Here is a 16,892-nt window from a genome sequence, read left to right as displayed (position 1 = left end):
TTGGAAATAAATGATAAAAATTACAACAAAAGATAAAAACGGTCATAAAAAGTCTTGTATCTTCTGCTTTGTGCCAAGAGTCTGCTCTGGTTTTAATTTCTCTTTAGTCTTTTGCTTTCTGTTTGTCATATGATGACATTAACATTTTGTAATTCAGGAAAATACACTGTAATTCCAGAAGTGAAAAAACTCAACTTGCATATTGCACTGCAAAAACATAAAATCTTACCAAGTATTATTTGTCTAGTTTCCAATGTAGATATCTTAGTGCACTTGTCTTGACAAATATTTATTATCTTCTTGCCTTTTTGTTCCACCTCGATGCTTCAGATCATCAAATACATTTTAAAATCAGTCAAATTTCACCAGAGAAAAACAAAATGCGTTTTTTTCTAATACAAATGAAAAATAATATTCAAACCAACCTGACCCTGTGTGAAACTATAATTCATAAAATAACTGATCATTTATCGGATTCTCCATGTCAAGAGGAACCAGCAGCCCAGACACACCCAAATCTTACACTGCAAAAACACAAAAGTATTTTTATCTGGTTTTTAATGCAAATATTTTAATACGCTTGAAATAAGACAAAAACCAACTTAAAAGTAACTTTTCAGCAAGAAATATAAGATTGTTTTAAGTAAACATAATTGTACAAAGAAGAGTGAGTCAAAATTCCCATAAAATGTTAGATTGTTGCCTTTTTCCCCTTAATAAATGAAATAATTATTTGAAAACCGATTTCTATATTTACTCTAGTTATCTTAGTCTGATATAAAAATTTTTTGATGTTCTGAAGCATTTAAGCGTAACAAAAAAGCAAAAAGAGAAGAAATATTCTTCAAGACACAATTTAAGAGTAAAAATGTGTTAATTAAACATAAAAAATATCTTTTTTATTTTACTGTAAATGTTAAATAGAAAATTGCATATAAAATAATACAGTAACAATATGTTATCGCTTAATGTCTCAAAAGTGTAATGCACATTTTTTTTAATGTTTAAAAGTTTGCCTTTAAGTTTTTCTGAACAATTTATTTCTAAAGTGAACTTTTTTAAAATTTGCATACTTAACATTACATCTGTCAAGCAATTAAAAAACATATAAGTATGAAAATAGATTGAAATATTTCTGATACTCAATAAACTGCCCCTAAGACTGAACTGAATGTAGCAGGAAACTCACTTTTGTTTAGTTTTGTCAACACATTTTTCTTTTTGCAGACATTGTTTAAATAAAAGATTAAAGCAGAAAACTGACAATAAGTTGTTTTTTTTATGTGGAAATAAAAACCTCAGTTAAATAAATTACGGCGGTGGAGGAGTCATGATGTGGGCTTAAGCTTATAAAAACACTGTCACAATCTCTTTCTAGAGGATTTCACAAAATAATGGTTTTATTTATAACTGGTTTTAAACTCAGTACAAATAACTGAGTTTAAGACCATCTCATTTATAAAAATTAAAATAAATCAGACGCAGAGTTTAAAGTGAACATGCCTGAGCATGTCTGTCGTTGCTCCCTTTGAAACCTATTTACAGCTTTCGTTTTTACGCAGAGAAACGTATTAAACAAGTGCTGCCTTTCCTATTGTTTGCTCTTCAAACAGGGTGGAGTCGAGCAATTAGCGGTACCTGCCGTGGCAGGCTCCAAAACAAACGGAAAAACTTCAAACTCGATCAGATTCAGCCGCATTTTTATGAAAAACAAGCAAGTTTGTGGACAAAAAGCTCAAGTTTTTCTGAAAAAAAAAGAAAGAAATTGGAGTAATGTAGGAGTCCTTAAACATCTAATGTTAAATTTGAGCTGCAGTGTGTTTCGGTCTGCAGTGTGTGCTTAGTGACTGGGTGTGTGTGTGTGTGTGTGTGTTTGGGTCCGTATCCATGTGTGTCTCCGTCTTGGAGGCGATCCCGTCCTGCAGGCAGATCCTGCTTCTTACATTTACTTTAGTCTAGTGAGGAAGCCAAACGCTCTCCAGCCGCACCAGAGGGAAAGAAGAAGAAGAAACAATTTAAACAGTTTTAAATGGATTATGTTTTATTTTGTGTCATAATTCATGGGCAAAATTAGCTAAAGATTACAAACATGGAGTTTAGAGAGGTCAATTTCTGTGACGTAGGTGAGTGATTGGTGTGCTTGTACCGATATAATCCACATCAACAGTCCAGTTTATCATTTTCAACTTTTAATTTTACTCAGGTTTGAGCATTTTTGTGCCATGAGTGTTGAAATAAGCAACACTCATGATGTCAAGTTTGCAATGAGGCATAACTAGGATGTTTGGTTAAGGATTTTTAGTAGATATTGTTAGTTTTGCAGAACTGGAAATCACAGCACATGAGCGTATCTATCACATGTTGCATCATATTCATACCAGATATCATAAAACATGTGAATAATACTCTATTTACTTCTCTTTTTTAACAGTGGAGCATGAACAGATCCAGAAAAGGACATTTACCAACTGGATAAACGCTCAGCTTGCCAAGGTTTGTTGGAAATCGTGATTATTTTTCTGTGTCAAGATCACAAAAACGTTTTCTAGAGAAATCTGCAGAGTTTGTGTTACATTTGAATCCTAAAGTACATATTGGATCTGCGATCCATTGCTCTTTTCTGCATTTGGATTTAAAAAACAGCCTATTTGTTAATGTGGAGCATGACATCCTGTGTCAGAACAAACCAGTGCATGTCTCCTTGCTGATCCTGATCCGTTGCTAAGCTGAACAAAGCTGCGTTTGGAGCTCGGCTCGCTGACTCACCGGTCAGAGATCAGTGAAGCAACTCGTGCCGACTCCCTTTGGACGGAGACGCCGAGCTGCTGACATGGAACGGGACTATTAATAGAGCTTCTGTGGAGCAGAACAGGATGTAATGTGAGCCCAGACCCTTCATAACTACATGTAACACTGACTGAGCTCATGACCTGCAACCTGCTTAGGTTCAGAAACTGGAAGCTGTTTCTGTCGGCAGCTCAACGCTCAGCGCTGACATCAGACAAAAGACTGAAAGAACCAGGAAATCTTTATGTTTTAGGGTTTTTGTTGGCCTTCACATTGAAAGTTATGCTTTCACTTTCTCTCCTTCCATGGGACAACAAATCAGTTTCTGTTCTCCTGCACTCTAAAAAGAAATTAGTTGAACCAACTTAACTGAACTGCTTCATTAGTTGACAAGTAATTCAATTAAGTTTAACCAACCTAATTTATTAAGTTGAACCAACTCAATAAATTAATTTTGTCCATTAAGTTGGATAAACTAGTTTTTCTGTCATGTAGGACACTAATCGCTTGACCCACATGCAGAACACAAACATGAGATGGAGGAATCAGATAAATAAAATTTATTGATGAACAGATCAACAGAAGTGAAATGTGAATAAGTTCGGGCCCTCACTGGATCCGGGGCGTGAGTGATCTGAGGACTGGAGAGATGACAGGTAAGTGGATTGTAGGAATTATGGGGAAGGTGGAATGGAGCGGGCTTACTGGGAGAGACGAAGGGGATTCGCCAGGGAGGTAAGTCGTAGAGAAGCTGGAGTCCGGGTTCTTGTACAGGAGAGGGGTTCCGATGGCGGGGAATAGCCGAAGGGAGGCACGTCGGAGGGCAGGCAGGTAGTCGGACCGTAGTCGACCGAGGGACGTTTCCACGGGAGGATTCCAAAACAGGTAAAACACTCCGGCGCCGGCGAACTGGCCACCCGCTCCTCTTATGCTGGTGTTGATGAGGCTGATAACGCACAGGTGCGCGGTGACCATCCTCCTCCAGAAACCTCCTTGTGGCTCCCCCTGGTGGACAAAACAACTCTCTCCAAAAACTCCAGCCTCTAACAGTTTCCAATTGAAGCAATTCAATTAAGTCAGTTTTCAGTTTGAAAAACTAAAATAACATGTCAAAAAACATTTAAAATAATTAACATTTTAGTTGTATTTTAAGTACAATGTAAGTGATAATGTCATTTTGAACATTTTAGGTTTTTAGTTTGGAACCACTTAAACCAGGAGTGTCCAAATGTTTGCCAAGTGGGCCAAAATTGCAGACTCCAAAGTCCAAAACCAAACCTAAAATCAAGCAAATACAGTAGTGGAATATTTATTGCAGATCCGAAACTTGAAAGGTATTTTTATGATGATGTATTAGGGCCATTGCAGATATGAAAAAAGGAGTAATTTCTTCCAAAAACTCAGAAATTTTCCAGAAAACTTGTAAATTTTCTAAACAAATTTTTAATAGAAAATTTTTGACATTTGAAATTCAGAAATTTCTATCTTTCTTTTTTTTCAGAAAATTTCTGACATTAATCTAAAAATGTTATTTTTTCTAGCAAATTTTCTTGTTTTTTCTAGAAATTTTCTGAGATTAGTTTTTTTTTGGCTAAAATGTAGTGGGTTAGGGTTAGGGTAATGAAATAAGTTATAAAAATGTAGTAAATTGAGTTGGTCAGACATTGGATATGAAACTGGCGTTGAAATCAATTGTTTCAAGAAAAGTTGAAGTAAAAAGTTTCTTTAAGTTAATTCGACACAAAAAGTAAGTTGTCATCAGTAAACCATTTTTTAAAATGTAGATTAATGTAAATAAATCCATTAGATGAACAACAGCCCACAACATTTTTTAGAGTGTATAGTACCTTACTATGTAGTAGCTTTCACTATTTCCCAGAATGCTTAGCGGCATGTTTTAGTGTGTTACATTGATGTGACTCTTGTGTTTTATTAAAGCAAAGCTTGACGATAATGTTCTGTTCACACTAAATGTTTTGAAATTTAGTGTAGACTAAATTTCAGTTTAGTCCACAGTGTCCAACTGTGTCCAGCTGAATTTAATAAAATTCATTATCAGATCAGAAATTTTGTTCATGCAATTTGAAACAATAGTTTAAATTATTTTAACATAAAATAAGTATTTTAACTTGATATTGTGAGTGAAACAATAGAGAAATGTGTCTCTAACCAGGTGAGGGCAGTTTTTTTTTAACTTGCATATTGTGAAATAATTATTTGGTTTAAATGGCAGCATTAAGTTAAAACTCACAATTCAAAATTAATGAACTTAAAAAACAATGTTTAGATAACTTGTCTCCTGTTGTTAAATCGACTTCATGAAATTTAATTTCTGAGTTAAAACCAAAAGAATTTTCTTTAGTTGCATTTTCCAGGCAGCAGGTGGACTTTCATTTTCAAGTTAAACCACCTTCCAGTGTTTTACAGTGTAAGCTGAAAGTTCACTTCTTACTGGTCCAGCATGTTTTTATTTAACGCTTTCAGAGATCTTCACCTTCCTACGTGTCGGACTTATTTTTGGACCTCAGCGATGGTTCACGGCTTCTGGACCTGTTGGAAGTGATGAGCGGTCAGTCGATGGTGAGGAATGACTCCAAAAGCCTCCAAAATACAACATGAGTTCAGAGCTAATGCTACAAGAAAATGTGCTAAAATGTGCTGAAGCTGCTAATTTGTTTTTCCAGAAAAGACAAAGAGGTCGAGGAGTTTTCCAGCAGAGGGCCAACGTTGAGACGGCTCTGGACTTTCTCAAGAAAAAATCTGTAAGTTTATTAAAATTTTATTTCACAAAAACATTGCAACACAACAATTCAGAGAAGTGACTGAGGGTGTTAGCAGAACACATGTGCAGGGGCGTGTCTAGATTTCTTTTCTGTCTGGGACCTGGCAGCGGATGAACTGTAGAAAGGTGGCACAATGAAATTGTAATTTCTTGTAAATGCACTGCAGTTTTAAAATACAATAAACAGTGGGCCAAAATTGGAATAATTATTTACCCAAACAAAAGCAGAGGTAGACTATATGAGATTTCGTTTCTTCATACTGCTCCTATTAATTCAAAACATTTGTTTATGTCAACATGTAATATGTTAATTTTAAATGGTAAAAGAATGAAATATGTGGAGCTTTTTTAGCATGTGAAATAGATTTGTTCATTATTATGGCTTAGCGTTAGCGCTTCTTAGCTTAGCATAGCTTAACTGGACAAGGTTTCCTGCAAAAAACTGGCTAAGCCCGGTGGTTGGGTGCTAGGTCATGTTTTTGAGTTAAAAAATGTTTAAAGTTGACAGGAAATTTTAAAATACCACTTGATAATTATGTGTCATTGAAAGATTGGAGGATTATTGGAAGATTGGAAGACCTGAACTATAAAATCTTTAAAAATGCAAACATTTTTAAAAAACTTAAATAAATAGCAATGCTTAGCCTGGTGGGGTCACAAGTAAAGTCTGGTGGCCCGCCAGGCTTATGATACTCTGGGAAAAACCCTGCTGTATACAACTCCATTTTTAGCACCGTTATGCTAACTATATTCAACTAATCAACTAAAAGTCATAATTAGTAAACCATTATACACTACAAATTGTAAACAACTGCTTAATTACCCACTTTCCTCCTTTATTAAGAGTTTTTTTTGTGCAGTAGACTGGAGCTGCTTTTTAAAATTATTATTATTAAACATTATAAACATCAACCTACCAAAGAAGTTAAAGTTAACCACTTTGAAGATGTATTTAAAATAAATTTTAAAAAATGCTAATGACATCAAAACGAGCATTTCTGGTATCTACTGACATGGACTGTAGACAAAATGCTAATCTACAGTATGTATGATATGAACAAAGTCAGCCAAACTGATTTCAACCACATAAATTTCAATTTAAGATTAGAAAAAGAAACATTAACCGTCATGCTAAGTAGAATCGTTTTGTGTTCAGATCAAGCTGGTGAACATAAACATCCCAGACATCATAGACGGACGTCCATCCATCATCCTTGGCCTTGTATGGACCATCATCCTCCGCTGTCACGTGAGTATAGCTATATTTTATTGTTTTATGCCATTTATTAATTGGTTTCAAGCCTTTTTTCCAACTCCAACATGTTTCAGATTGAGGAGTTGGCCAGTGCGTTGTCCTTTAGCTCCCGTCATTCCTCCCTGGACTCTATGTCGAGCCTGGACTCCTGGTCCGGCAGCCCGGTCCCGGCCAGTTCGGTCCCTGCTGGGCGGATATCACCTCTGCACAGGCGCTTCCGTGTTTCTGCCAAAAAGGCCCTGCTCATGTGGGTCAGAGACCAATGCAAAAAGTAGGTTTAACACAAACAGACACTTTTATTTTGTTTTGGGTGTTAGTTTCTGTCTCTTTTGCTAGTTTATTCAGCAGGGGAAACAAAATAAGAAGTTTAAATAACTTGAACTATTGTGTCATCAAATACGGACTTTCTAATGCCTCCAGTAATTATATTTGGACAGTTGTAATTCTACATGTTATACTGTGAATTTAAAGGTCAAGGATGCTCTTAAATGGCCGGTTGTGACAGAATGTATTGATAAAACCCATTAACAAACTGTTAAAATATTAATAAAAGCTGTTTTTGCATTCAGTAAGTACTTAAAATGAAGTATTTACTTCATTTTAAGACGGTCGTTCACATTGATCAATCCCTCCAGGATTTTGTTATTGTTTATGTGATTTTTTGCAATCAAAATCAGGGTTTCTCAAATGTATTTTATGAATTTGGCAGTATTTGTTCTTATGTATGACTGTAAATGCACATTTTTATTGCTCATTATATCAATCACAGAGTATAACTTGAAACCAAGTAAGGCTGAAGAAACAGCATTGTAGCAGAACAGAGCCAGCCCAAGGCAATGCAAATTTAGCAGTTGTTTAGGGCCTCCGCACCACCAGGGGGCCCCCAAGAGGACCAAGCTAGAATGATAAAAAAATATATTTTTCAATAAATGGGATTGATTAATGCAATCTAAATGCTAATGCAAAAATTAGTTCCATATTACTGTCATAGTTGGTACATAAATAGTAGATTGATCTCTTTTTGTTATTGTTTGGTGCTACTGTTGGGCAAATACAAATAAACTTTCTATCTTGTTTACTGTAAATTTAGTGTTTATCAGCTGATGTTACTTTCAAATAATTAAAATATTATGGCTTTTCTTTTAGTTTGCTAGTCCTGTAAGGTTAAAATAAGCAGCAATAATAACACCAGTACAATGTAAGCTAATTAAATAATTATGCTAATGATAGCTTAGGAATGACGATGTTCAGATGTTGGTATGGGGGCCCCCGAATGAAAATATCCTTAGGGTCCCAAAAAGGCTTGTACCGGCCCTGTAGAAGAAGTAAGAAATGCTGCCACCTTCAGGAGGGAGTTAAAAATCACTTAAACCCAATGGATTTGGCTACTTTCGCAAAACAAATGTGCAATGAACTCAAAATTATGCATTAGTGCGAGAAAATGTGGGTGCCTGTTGATTTTGGGTGAATTTCCATAATCGCAAAATTGTGAAAAACTGATTTACGGCTGTGACTCTGCGCAGGGTTCACTGCGCTGTCAATGTGAAAGACTTTAAGTCCAGCTGGAGAAGTGGGGAGGCCTTCCTGGCCATCCTCTGCTCGCTCCGACCAGAACTGGTGGATCTTTCACGGGTCCAGACCCGAAGCAACCAGGAGAACCTGGAGGAAGCGTTTCACCTGGCTGAGAGGGAACTCCACATTCCTCGCCTCCTGGAGCCCCAAGGTACGGCTGGATCAATGATGCTTTAATAACACATTAAAAAACTAACTAGACTGCAAAAACACAAAAACCTACCAAGTATTTCTATGTAGTTTCTACTGAAAATGTATGAGTTCACTTGAAATAAGACAAAATTAACTCAAAAGTAACATTTCAGCAACATACAGTATATAGAGGCGTGTTTAAGTTAATAATTTCTTAATATCGATAAGAAATTAACTTATCAATATAAATTAATAAAATAGATTTTATTAATAAATTCAATATTTTATTAGCACAATTGTAAAATTATGTAAAATATTCTAGATAAAACTATGAAATTGCAACGTTTTTTGTAGACATTTTCTAAGCATAATCTCAAAATTTCTAAATTTTTTATCGATGATTTTTGACTTTACAAACTCAGATATTTCAAAGTTGTTGTTTGTTTATTTTTTTTATTCTGATGTCAAGCTAAAAATTTGGGACTTTTCAAAGTTTCTCAAAAATGTCTTAGATTAAGCTCCGTTTTTTGGTGGATGTTTACTCCTTGTTTTCTATCTACAATGGCTGTGGCATGGTGTCATAAATAAGTGCTTTGTAATGACAAAAAGTAATTTATTGTGGTTTAATTTGCCACTGAATTGCAGGGAGCTGGTTAATAGGCAGTTATTACATGGTTTATTTCTGCGATTTAAAGTTAAATGTTTCTAATTTTATATCTTATTGTTTGCATATCCTGTCCCCCATTTCTCCACATTTCAAAAACAATGTTTTAAAGTAACAACGTTACATTAATGATGATGGATTTTTTCAGATGTTGACGTTAAAGATCCGGATGAGAAGTCCATTATGACGTATGTGGCCCAGTTTCTGCAGTACTCCAATGATCTGCCATCGCCTGATGATCATCTGCAGGTAAATATTAAAACCTCTTTCAGTCAGCTTGTCCGCCTTATTGAATTAAAAAAATATATTTTAGATTTGGAGTTTGTACTTTTGCCCTGTTTTATCATTTTACCAATTAAATATCTTGAAATGTCAAGAAATGTCCACTAATCTGATTGGTGTGAGGAGAGAATTTTTATGATTTTCTTTTTGTAGCCAATCAGAACAGATTAAATTAGTTAAATAGTCGCTGTTCTGCATTATTAGTTGATAAATTTTAAGAAAGTTGTCAGTTCTTTCTCTCCGACCTTTCAGCTCATTTTCTCTTCCCTCTGACTCTGTCTTTCTCTGAACTGGTGGTGGTGGTGTAGCTGTTTCCTTTGGAGCAGCCTTCAGTTTTCTACCCTGAGAATTTGCATGCTCACTTCGCTCCAGCAGCTGCTATTTCACCATTACACCCGGTACATCTTTTTCTCTGCATTTGTCTACTCATTTCACATGTTATTTGGATGTATTCTCAAAGAAAACATAAGCAATATTGGGTTTATTTTGTCAGAAAATCTTTGTTATTCAGCTGCATTTGTGATTGTGCAGCAGAAACACTGCAATTCTCATAACTTGAAGTATAAAATTGCAGGTGTCACCAAGCGAGCGAGCGCAGGATGCAACTCGTTGGTTGCAGCAGGCCTGTAAGGAGCTTTCAGAAACATGGACAGCTACAGAGGGATCAAATTATGCAGAAAAATATCAGGTAAGGCAATGCACCAAAACTTCTAGAATGTTTTAATGTTATATTTTATAGTAACTGAGGTTTTTTTCAGGTATACGAGAGCTTCACTGCTTCCTTTGCTGAGCAGAGGAGATCAGTTATGAAGCTCCTTGCAGCAGCAAGACGCCGCTCTGAACTAAATCAAGAACAGCAATCTCTGAGGACAGCGTGGGATCGGCTGGAGGAAGAGGTAAGATAATCTGCTGTGTATATAAAGCTCCTGGTAGCGCCACTACAGCTTCACTTTGCTAATTAAATTAAGTTTTTTGCTTTAGTCTTAGATTTTTGGCGCAAAAAGGGAGAATATTATGTATTTTTCATACATAATGCCATTTTTTATCACAATTAAGCAACTTTGTTACCATCAGCTGTTATAAAAATGCTACATATTAAACATGACTCAAAAGAAATTTGACTTCTTAATTTAAAGTCTTGAAATGGGGCATCTGTCTCTTTAAGAAGCTCCTGCTCTTTCTGACACTCCGCCTTCTGGAAGTTATCACAACAATGTTCCTCCATTAAGCCTTTAAAATCGCTACTACAAGTGACTGGGAATATTATTCCAAACTGAAAAAGTTTGAAAAAAATCTAAATTTTGATTTGGGTGTTTTATTTTGTCATTGGGAAAAACATGCTAAGAAATAATTATTTTTAACGTAATTGTCACCGGTGCAAATATTACTAACAGTATGTCCGTGGAAATAAGTATCCTAACAACTCATTTAAAATAAATGTAACTGAAGCATATATTTTATCAGAGTTTTTATAGTCATGCAGTTAGTGTTGTATAACGTCCTTTTCCCATTCTGACTTTTTCCTCAGAATTCTGAGATTAAAGTCAAAATTCTAATTCTGTGTCAAAATCTAAATAAATAACCAAACATTCTTAGGTGTATGTCGTTGCTGTTACTAGAGGAACATAATCACATAACTGTTCCTTTCTTCTTATAGGATTTGTAAACCTGCACTTTATTCACATTGAAAGTCTGTCGAAAATGTTTTTGTGATGGATTTGAGACTAGACTAGATTTGTTTGATTGTGTATAAACAATGTGATAATTCTGATACTGGGGAAAAATAGTCGGAATTCTAAGAAAAAGTCAGAATTCTGCCACAAATTTTAAAAATCAGAATTTTGAGAAATAAAAATCAGAATTCTAAGATTAAAGTTAAGATTACAAAAAAGTCAGAATTCTGATTAAAAGGTCACAGTTGTTAGAAAGTGTCATAAATGCTGCCAGAATTTGTAAAAAATCAGAATTTTGAGAAAAAAAATCAGAATTCTGAGACTGCAGTTACAATTGTTAGAAAAAAGTCAGAATTCTGGGGAAAAAAAAGTCTGAAATTTGAGATTAAAGTCAAAATTATTATTTTTGTTAGTGGCCCTAATTTATTTCTGTAATTTATTTCTCTATATGTGTTGAGAAAATGTTGTACTGAGTCTGTCCTTGTTCAGCTGTGGCGGTGTGAAGCAGACCTGGAGCGGAGTCTTCCTCCTCCTCTGAACTCGGTCGTGTTGTGGCTGCAGAGAGGGGAGGCGGCGCTGAAAGACGACGGCGAGATGACAAAAGATCATGCAGAGGCTGCCAAACATGCAAGAGCAAAAGAAGACCAACTAAAGGCAGTTTTATTTTAAAGCAGCAGAAACTGATACCAAGCATTCTGGAAAATGTATTAAATTAGCTGATTCTGTGTTTCAGACATTAATCAAGGAGGTGAATCATTATGTGACGCTCACTGACTCGTTCCACAATGTTGATGATTCAGGGAGTATGACAGTGCCTTCAGAAAAGCTGGACGACATAAAAAACCGGTGTGTGAAATAATTTTTAAACTTTCACCAGACGACGTATAGAATCCATTATTAATTTGTTACATTTTCCTAATTTTAAAAAACAGTTTGACTGGCATCCGAGTCACCACAAAATACGAAATAATAAAGTTGGAATACAAGGAATCTCATCACACGGTCCTGGATCTTCTGGGAGTCGTCAAGTCAAAGGTCCAGTCCTGGAGAACTCCGTACGGATCTCAGCAGTCCGTTCAGGTTCTTCTGCTTGACTGGCATGTGAGTTCACATCTGAAAAAGCAACGAGTAACATTCCATCTAATATTTATTATTATTACTACAGCAAATCTCTGTTTCGGAAAACAGGACAGCTTTATTCTCCTGTTTGATGTTTGTCCAGGAAACAGTGGACAGCCAAGGGTTGCTCTTGATTCTGACTGATGCCCTGCAAAGCCTGAAGGGCAAGATGGACGTTTACACCAGCAAAGCTTCTCTAGGTATGAACTAGACATTTACTCAGAGGTGGTTAAATAGCCAACAGTTACAAAAGTGTGTAAATTAGTTACAGGCCAATGTTTTCAAGCCTTTATTTTTGTTAATTATTATGTTGATTTTGCATTTACTGTTAACAAAAAAACATGACCTATTATTCAAGATTCTTATTTTGCACGTTTTTGTACTTCCATTAGCTTCCAAGGCATCTCAAGCGCTTAAAAAAACGCCCACTTGTTTTTTGGTAATAATTTGTTGTTTTTTTTGGCGTTTGGAAAACAAATGGTTTCAAAAACTTCCTATGCCGATACCTAGCAACCCAGGCGGAGCTCCAGCATGTTTGGTCAGCTGGTTTTACTGCTGTATGTGCTGTACAATGGCTGCTGGAAAAGACAAGTGTTTTGTTGTTGGCCTACTATTCAGAAACCACATTCATGTTGATTGTGCAGGAGGCTCCACTTCTGTTTTTCAAAGCTGTGCTATTGTATAATTGCGCATCCTTTTGCAAATGGTACTTTTAGCCTGACAAAACAGCCTCATCAGCATGTTCCATTTTATTTAATATGGCTGTATGTGCATTTCAACATTACCCATTGTCATGAATTCATCGCAGCGTGTTATATTCATCTTTAAGATGTAATGCTTTATTTCCACATACTCTTCATTTCCCAGGTGGAGACTTGCAGAGTGTCACTCGTCAAGTGAAGGAAGCAGAAAGCGAATCAGAGCTGGTCAAACAGATGACAGCAGCCGCTAAAGAAATGATGGAGAGAGTGGCGTTTGCATGGGACGTGTACAACAAGAACCTCACTTCCCTTGAGACATGGCTGGTGCAATCTTCAGCTGCAGAGACACGGGTAAGCTCAGTTAGATTATCCTGGAAATCTGTAATAGGAATAAAAATCCATCAAATTGGCTTTTGGTTCACTTTTCTCTAAACGTTGGCGTTGTAGGATATGAGCGAATGGAGTTCATGTCATGCTGGGTTGAATGAGGCGGGAAACTTCCTAATTGAAATAACAGAAGCTTCAATCAGCTCCAGTTTGGTGGAGCAACTCAGCAAAGTCAACTTGCAGTGGGCCGAACGCATGAAGAAGACTGTGTTTGTAAGTGAGTTTTTGCACAAGGAGTAGTACAAATGATTACACATTACAAATGAGGAATGATATAAATGTTTTTCCTTTCTATAGGAAATACAGTCAGAACCTAAAGTTGGTTCCTCTTCTGTTATGATGTTGAATTCACTAACACAGGAGGCAGGTTTGCTCCTGAGACAGCCTCTGGAGGTAGCTTCAGTCCCTCTGAAGGCTGTCAGACAAAAACTACAGGTGAGCTAAATGTTAGACAAATAAAAGGCAGATTTTTCAAAAAGGATCTGTAATGCTAAATTCACATTTTGTTTGTTTTTACTTCCATTTTGGGTCTCATCTGCTTTTAAAAACAAACCAAGCTCTTAAGAAAAATCACCCAGGTGGTTTTTGGTGTCTGGAAAATGAACTGTTTCAAAAACCTTCCAGATGTAACATCACAAATCAACTGGAACTGTCCCTTTACCTAGCAACCCAGTAAAGCCCTCACTGTTTCCTAGCAACCTCAGGGGAGCTCCAGCATGCTTGGTCAGCTGGTTTTACCGCTGTATGCACTGTACAATGGCTGCTGGAAAAGTGTTTTGTTGTTGACTTACCATCCAGAAACCACTTGCTGCATACTTGCTGGTTGTGCAGGAGGCTCTACAAATGCTTTTCAAAGATGTACGGTTGTATAATTGCTTGCAGCCATCTTCATGTGCAAGCGTAAACAATGAGTTGGTGGGTGTGGCCAATTCAGATTTAAACTAACAAAATGCCCTAAAACAGCTCATTCTGTAAAGAGCTCAAAATATGCAGAACTGACCAGACTAAAAACTTATCTAAGAATGACTTTGTGCAAAAAATGTAAAAACATATTCAGTGTTTAAATATTTATTTCAGGTCTGCTGTATTATTCCTCTCTTTTCTCTCTTTGTCAGTCCATGAGAACAAAGATCGGAGAGGTGGAGGCATCATCCAACATCCCTTCTGCAGACCTTCAAAAGGGCCAAAGAGAAATCCTTCAGCAAACTCTCCTAAAGGTAATGTGCAGAACTCAACCCTTCCTTATAGCTTCCCTTCAGATAAAGTTAATATGATGCAATATCTTGCAAAAGTATTTGTACTCCTCCTATGATTTATTGCACATGTTGTCACCTTACAACCACTTTAAAGTCAGAACTTCAATTCTGTGACAATCAATGTCAAAATCTGAATAAATAACCAAGCATTCTTAGGTGTGTGTATAAGTTTGTTTCAGGCCCAGTAGGTTGACTTCATTACAGACACATTCAGGTTCACCGGACTTATTCTAACGAAAGAGGAAATCAAGTTGGTGGTTAACATCAGTCCAATGGCTTCTGCCTCTAAACGTTAAATAAAATATAATAAATAACCCTAAAACTACAGAGCAATAGCTCCCAATGAGCAGTTAGCACCAGTTAGCCGTTGTAAAATTAAACGTAGCTAAAATGGACAACATTAATAATGATAACAACTAAAACAAATACAATACATTGTAAAATTCCTCTAGTGTTTCATGAGGAAACACTAGAGGAATAAGTTGAAATATTATATTTGAAACTTAAATATTTCAATATTTAAGTTGAAATATTATATTTCAATTTAAGTTGAAATATAATATTTGTAAAGAAAACACAGAGCTGATGCTAATAGGTAGGAAAAGCAATAGAAAAACAGGAGGGGGGGCTGGGCTGTCGGGTACTGGTTGCTATGGTAACCACCAACTGCCAAGTGCTTACTGGAACTTCACACACCAGTAAATGTCAGGACAAACACCTTGAACAAATGAAATTCAAATAATAAGCAAATTTTGATAAACTTCACATCTTTAATATTGTTAAGATAAAACACCATTTGTGTGAATTATGATGCTAGCATATGGAAATGAGACCTCACGGTGGATAAACAACAATTCTGATTCTGTGGAAAAGAAAAAAATTAAATTGTCAAAAAAAGTCTTTTTTTTTTTTACTTAAAAGAGGGCTGATTAGAAATTCACGCCACACTTTAGAATTGTTTTTGCTCCTAAAATTCTTATTTTCGGTTGCAGGTTGACAAAAGGTGAACAGATTTTATTGGTGTGGTCACTAATGCATCGTTCTGTTTTATAAGGAGCTGGACTTTTAATCTCTTACGTCTTCATAGCAGCTTGTTGAGGCAGAAAGGTGCTGTGGGGCTCTGCAGAGAGCAGCGTCCCAACTCGACGGGCGTGTGGCTGAACTCGATCACTGGAGCAGCGAAGCTCTGGACTGTTATGATCAGCTGATGGAAAGGAAACACAGAGGAGGACAGTCTGCTGCCAAAGTTAGTAACCACGAAAACATCTTCTTAAACCGTTTTGGACAGATGTGTGGGTTCTGGATTTGTTTGAAACTATCTACTTTAATGCATCTTTTAGGGGTTGATCTCTCGAGGGCTGCAGCTAGTGCAGCAAGTGGTTGCAGAGTCACAGCATCTGGAAGCTTTTGTTGCAGAACAACAGAAAACTTCTCCTTTGCAGACTTTCAGTACTGCTGACACGCAGGACAGGATTGCAGCCGCAATCTCCCAAAGCCAGGCAAGTTCAGCTCAATAGGGCTGCAACTAACAGTTATGTAATCATTATGGTTTATTGTGTATGTATTTTGGTTATTCTGGTCTTCCTGTGTCGTGTTGTCCACCTTTAATTGTTTCCACATGTCTCTTTTCTAATCTCTCCTATGTGGTTTTTTCTTTTCCATTTTGCATATTTTTCCACTTACCTGCTACCTCCTCTATCCCCCTTCGTGTCTTGGACTTGTAACAGATTAAACAACATTAAGTCATTTTTTACTACTTCACTCTGGGCTTCATCCATCTACCTAAAGAAATCATGACAAATCATTTTAATTATGGATTAATCTATGAATTATTCTGACAATCGGATAAAAAAAGGCATTCTCCAGATTTTTCTTATGCAACATCAGAAATACAGTAAAAGATGCAACCAGATGAAACAAATAATTCAGTTCCAGCAATTTTTTTATTGAAGAAATACATCAGCTTTTCTGCGTGACGTAACGTCAATACGGTGTAGGTATCATGTGTTGATTCATTTCTGGATTAAAGGATTAGTAATTGGATAGCAAAAGGTGTTTAATAGATTTATTTTACAGAATTTGAACCAGGTGAAGCTAAAACTTTACATTTAGGATAGAAAAATCTATGCAAAAATCTTTAAGTGTTTCTTACACACTTTGTCTTAATTACTGCTCTAAATACGCTGTTCTTTCAGCAGCTGGGCTATTTTTTAATCTGTATACTTGATTACTAAATTAGTTGACGATGATTAATCCTTTCAGTGCTACTGAATGAATAAAAC

The 16,892-nt window shown here is 36.2% G+C and overlaps 1 protein-coding gene across 12 annotated transcripts in view; it reads left to right on the top strand.

The window, feature by feature from the left end:
• Positions 1–16,892, top strand: part of syne2a (spectrin repeat containing, nuclear envelope 2a) — a 135,476-nt gene that overhangs the window by 554 nt on the left and 118,030 nt on the right. For 9 of the 12 annotated variants that reach the window (XM_028041155.1, XM_028041160.1, XM_028041165.1 and 6 more), the window contains 20 exons: positions 2,432–2,493; positions 5,272–5,367; positions 5,472–5,549; positions 6,726–6,818; positions 6,899–7,095; positions 8,348–8,547; positions 9,341–9,441; positions 9,783–9,872; positions 10,049–10,162; positions 10,233–10,370; positions 11,637–11,801; positions 11,881–11,993; positions 12,080–12,248; positions 12,370–12,466; positions 13,134–13,318; positions 13,415–13,567; positions 13,652–13,789; positions 14,470–14,571; positions 15,698–15,856; positions 15,951–16,109. In XM_028041155.1, the coding sequence (XP_027896956.1) occupies positions 2,432–2,493; positions 5,272–5,367; positions 5,472–5,549; positions 6,726–6,818; positions 6,899–7,095; positions 8,348–8,547; positions 9,341–9,441; positions 9,783–9,872; positions 10,049–10,162; positions 10,233–10,370; positions 11,637–11,801; positions 11,881–11,993; positions 12,080–12,248; positions 12,370–12,466; positions 13,134–13,318; positions 13,415–13,567; positions 13,652–13,789; positions 14,470–14,571; positions 15,698–15,856; positions 15,951–16,109 (2,609 nt within the window). Of the gene's footprint in view, positions 1–1,959; positions 2,124–2,431; positions 2,494–5,271; positions 5,368–5,471; positions 5,550–6,725; positions 6,819–6,898; positions 7,096–8,347; positions 8,548–9,340; positions 9,442–9,782; positions 9,873–10,048; positions 10,163–10,232; positions 10,371–11,636; positions 11,802–11,880; positions 11,994–12,079; positions 12,249–12,369; positions 12,467–13,133; positions 13,319–13,414; positions 13,568–13,651; positions 13,790–14,469; positions 14,572–15,697; positions 15,857–15,950; positions 16,110–16,892 lie in introns of those variants that run through there. The other 3 variants (XM_028041162.1, XM_028041157.1, XM_028041163.1) reach the window with 3 other exon arrangements.

Source organism: Xiphophorus couchianus, chromosome 15, assembly GCF_001444195.1.
Source record: "Xiphophorus couchianus chromosome 15, X_couchianus-1.0, whole genome shotgun sequence".
NCBI classification, from domain to species: domain Eukaryota; kingdom Metazoa; phylum Chordata; class Actinopteri; order Cyprinodontiformes; family Poeciliidae; genus Xiphophorus; species Xiphophorus couchianus.
This window is presented reverse-complemented; position numbering and strand designations above follow the sequence as displayed.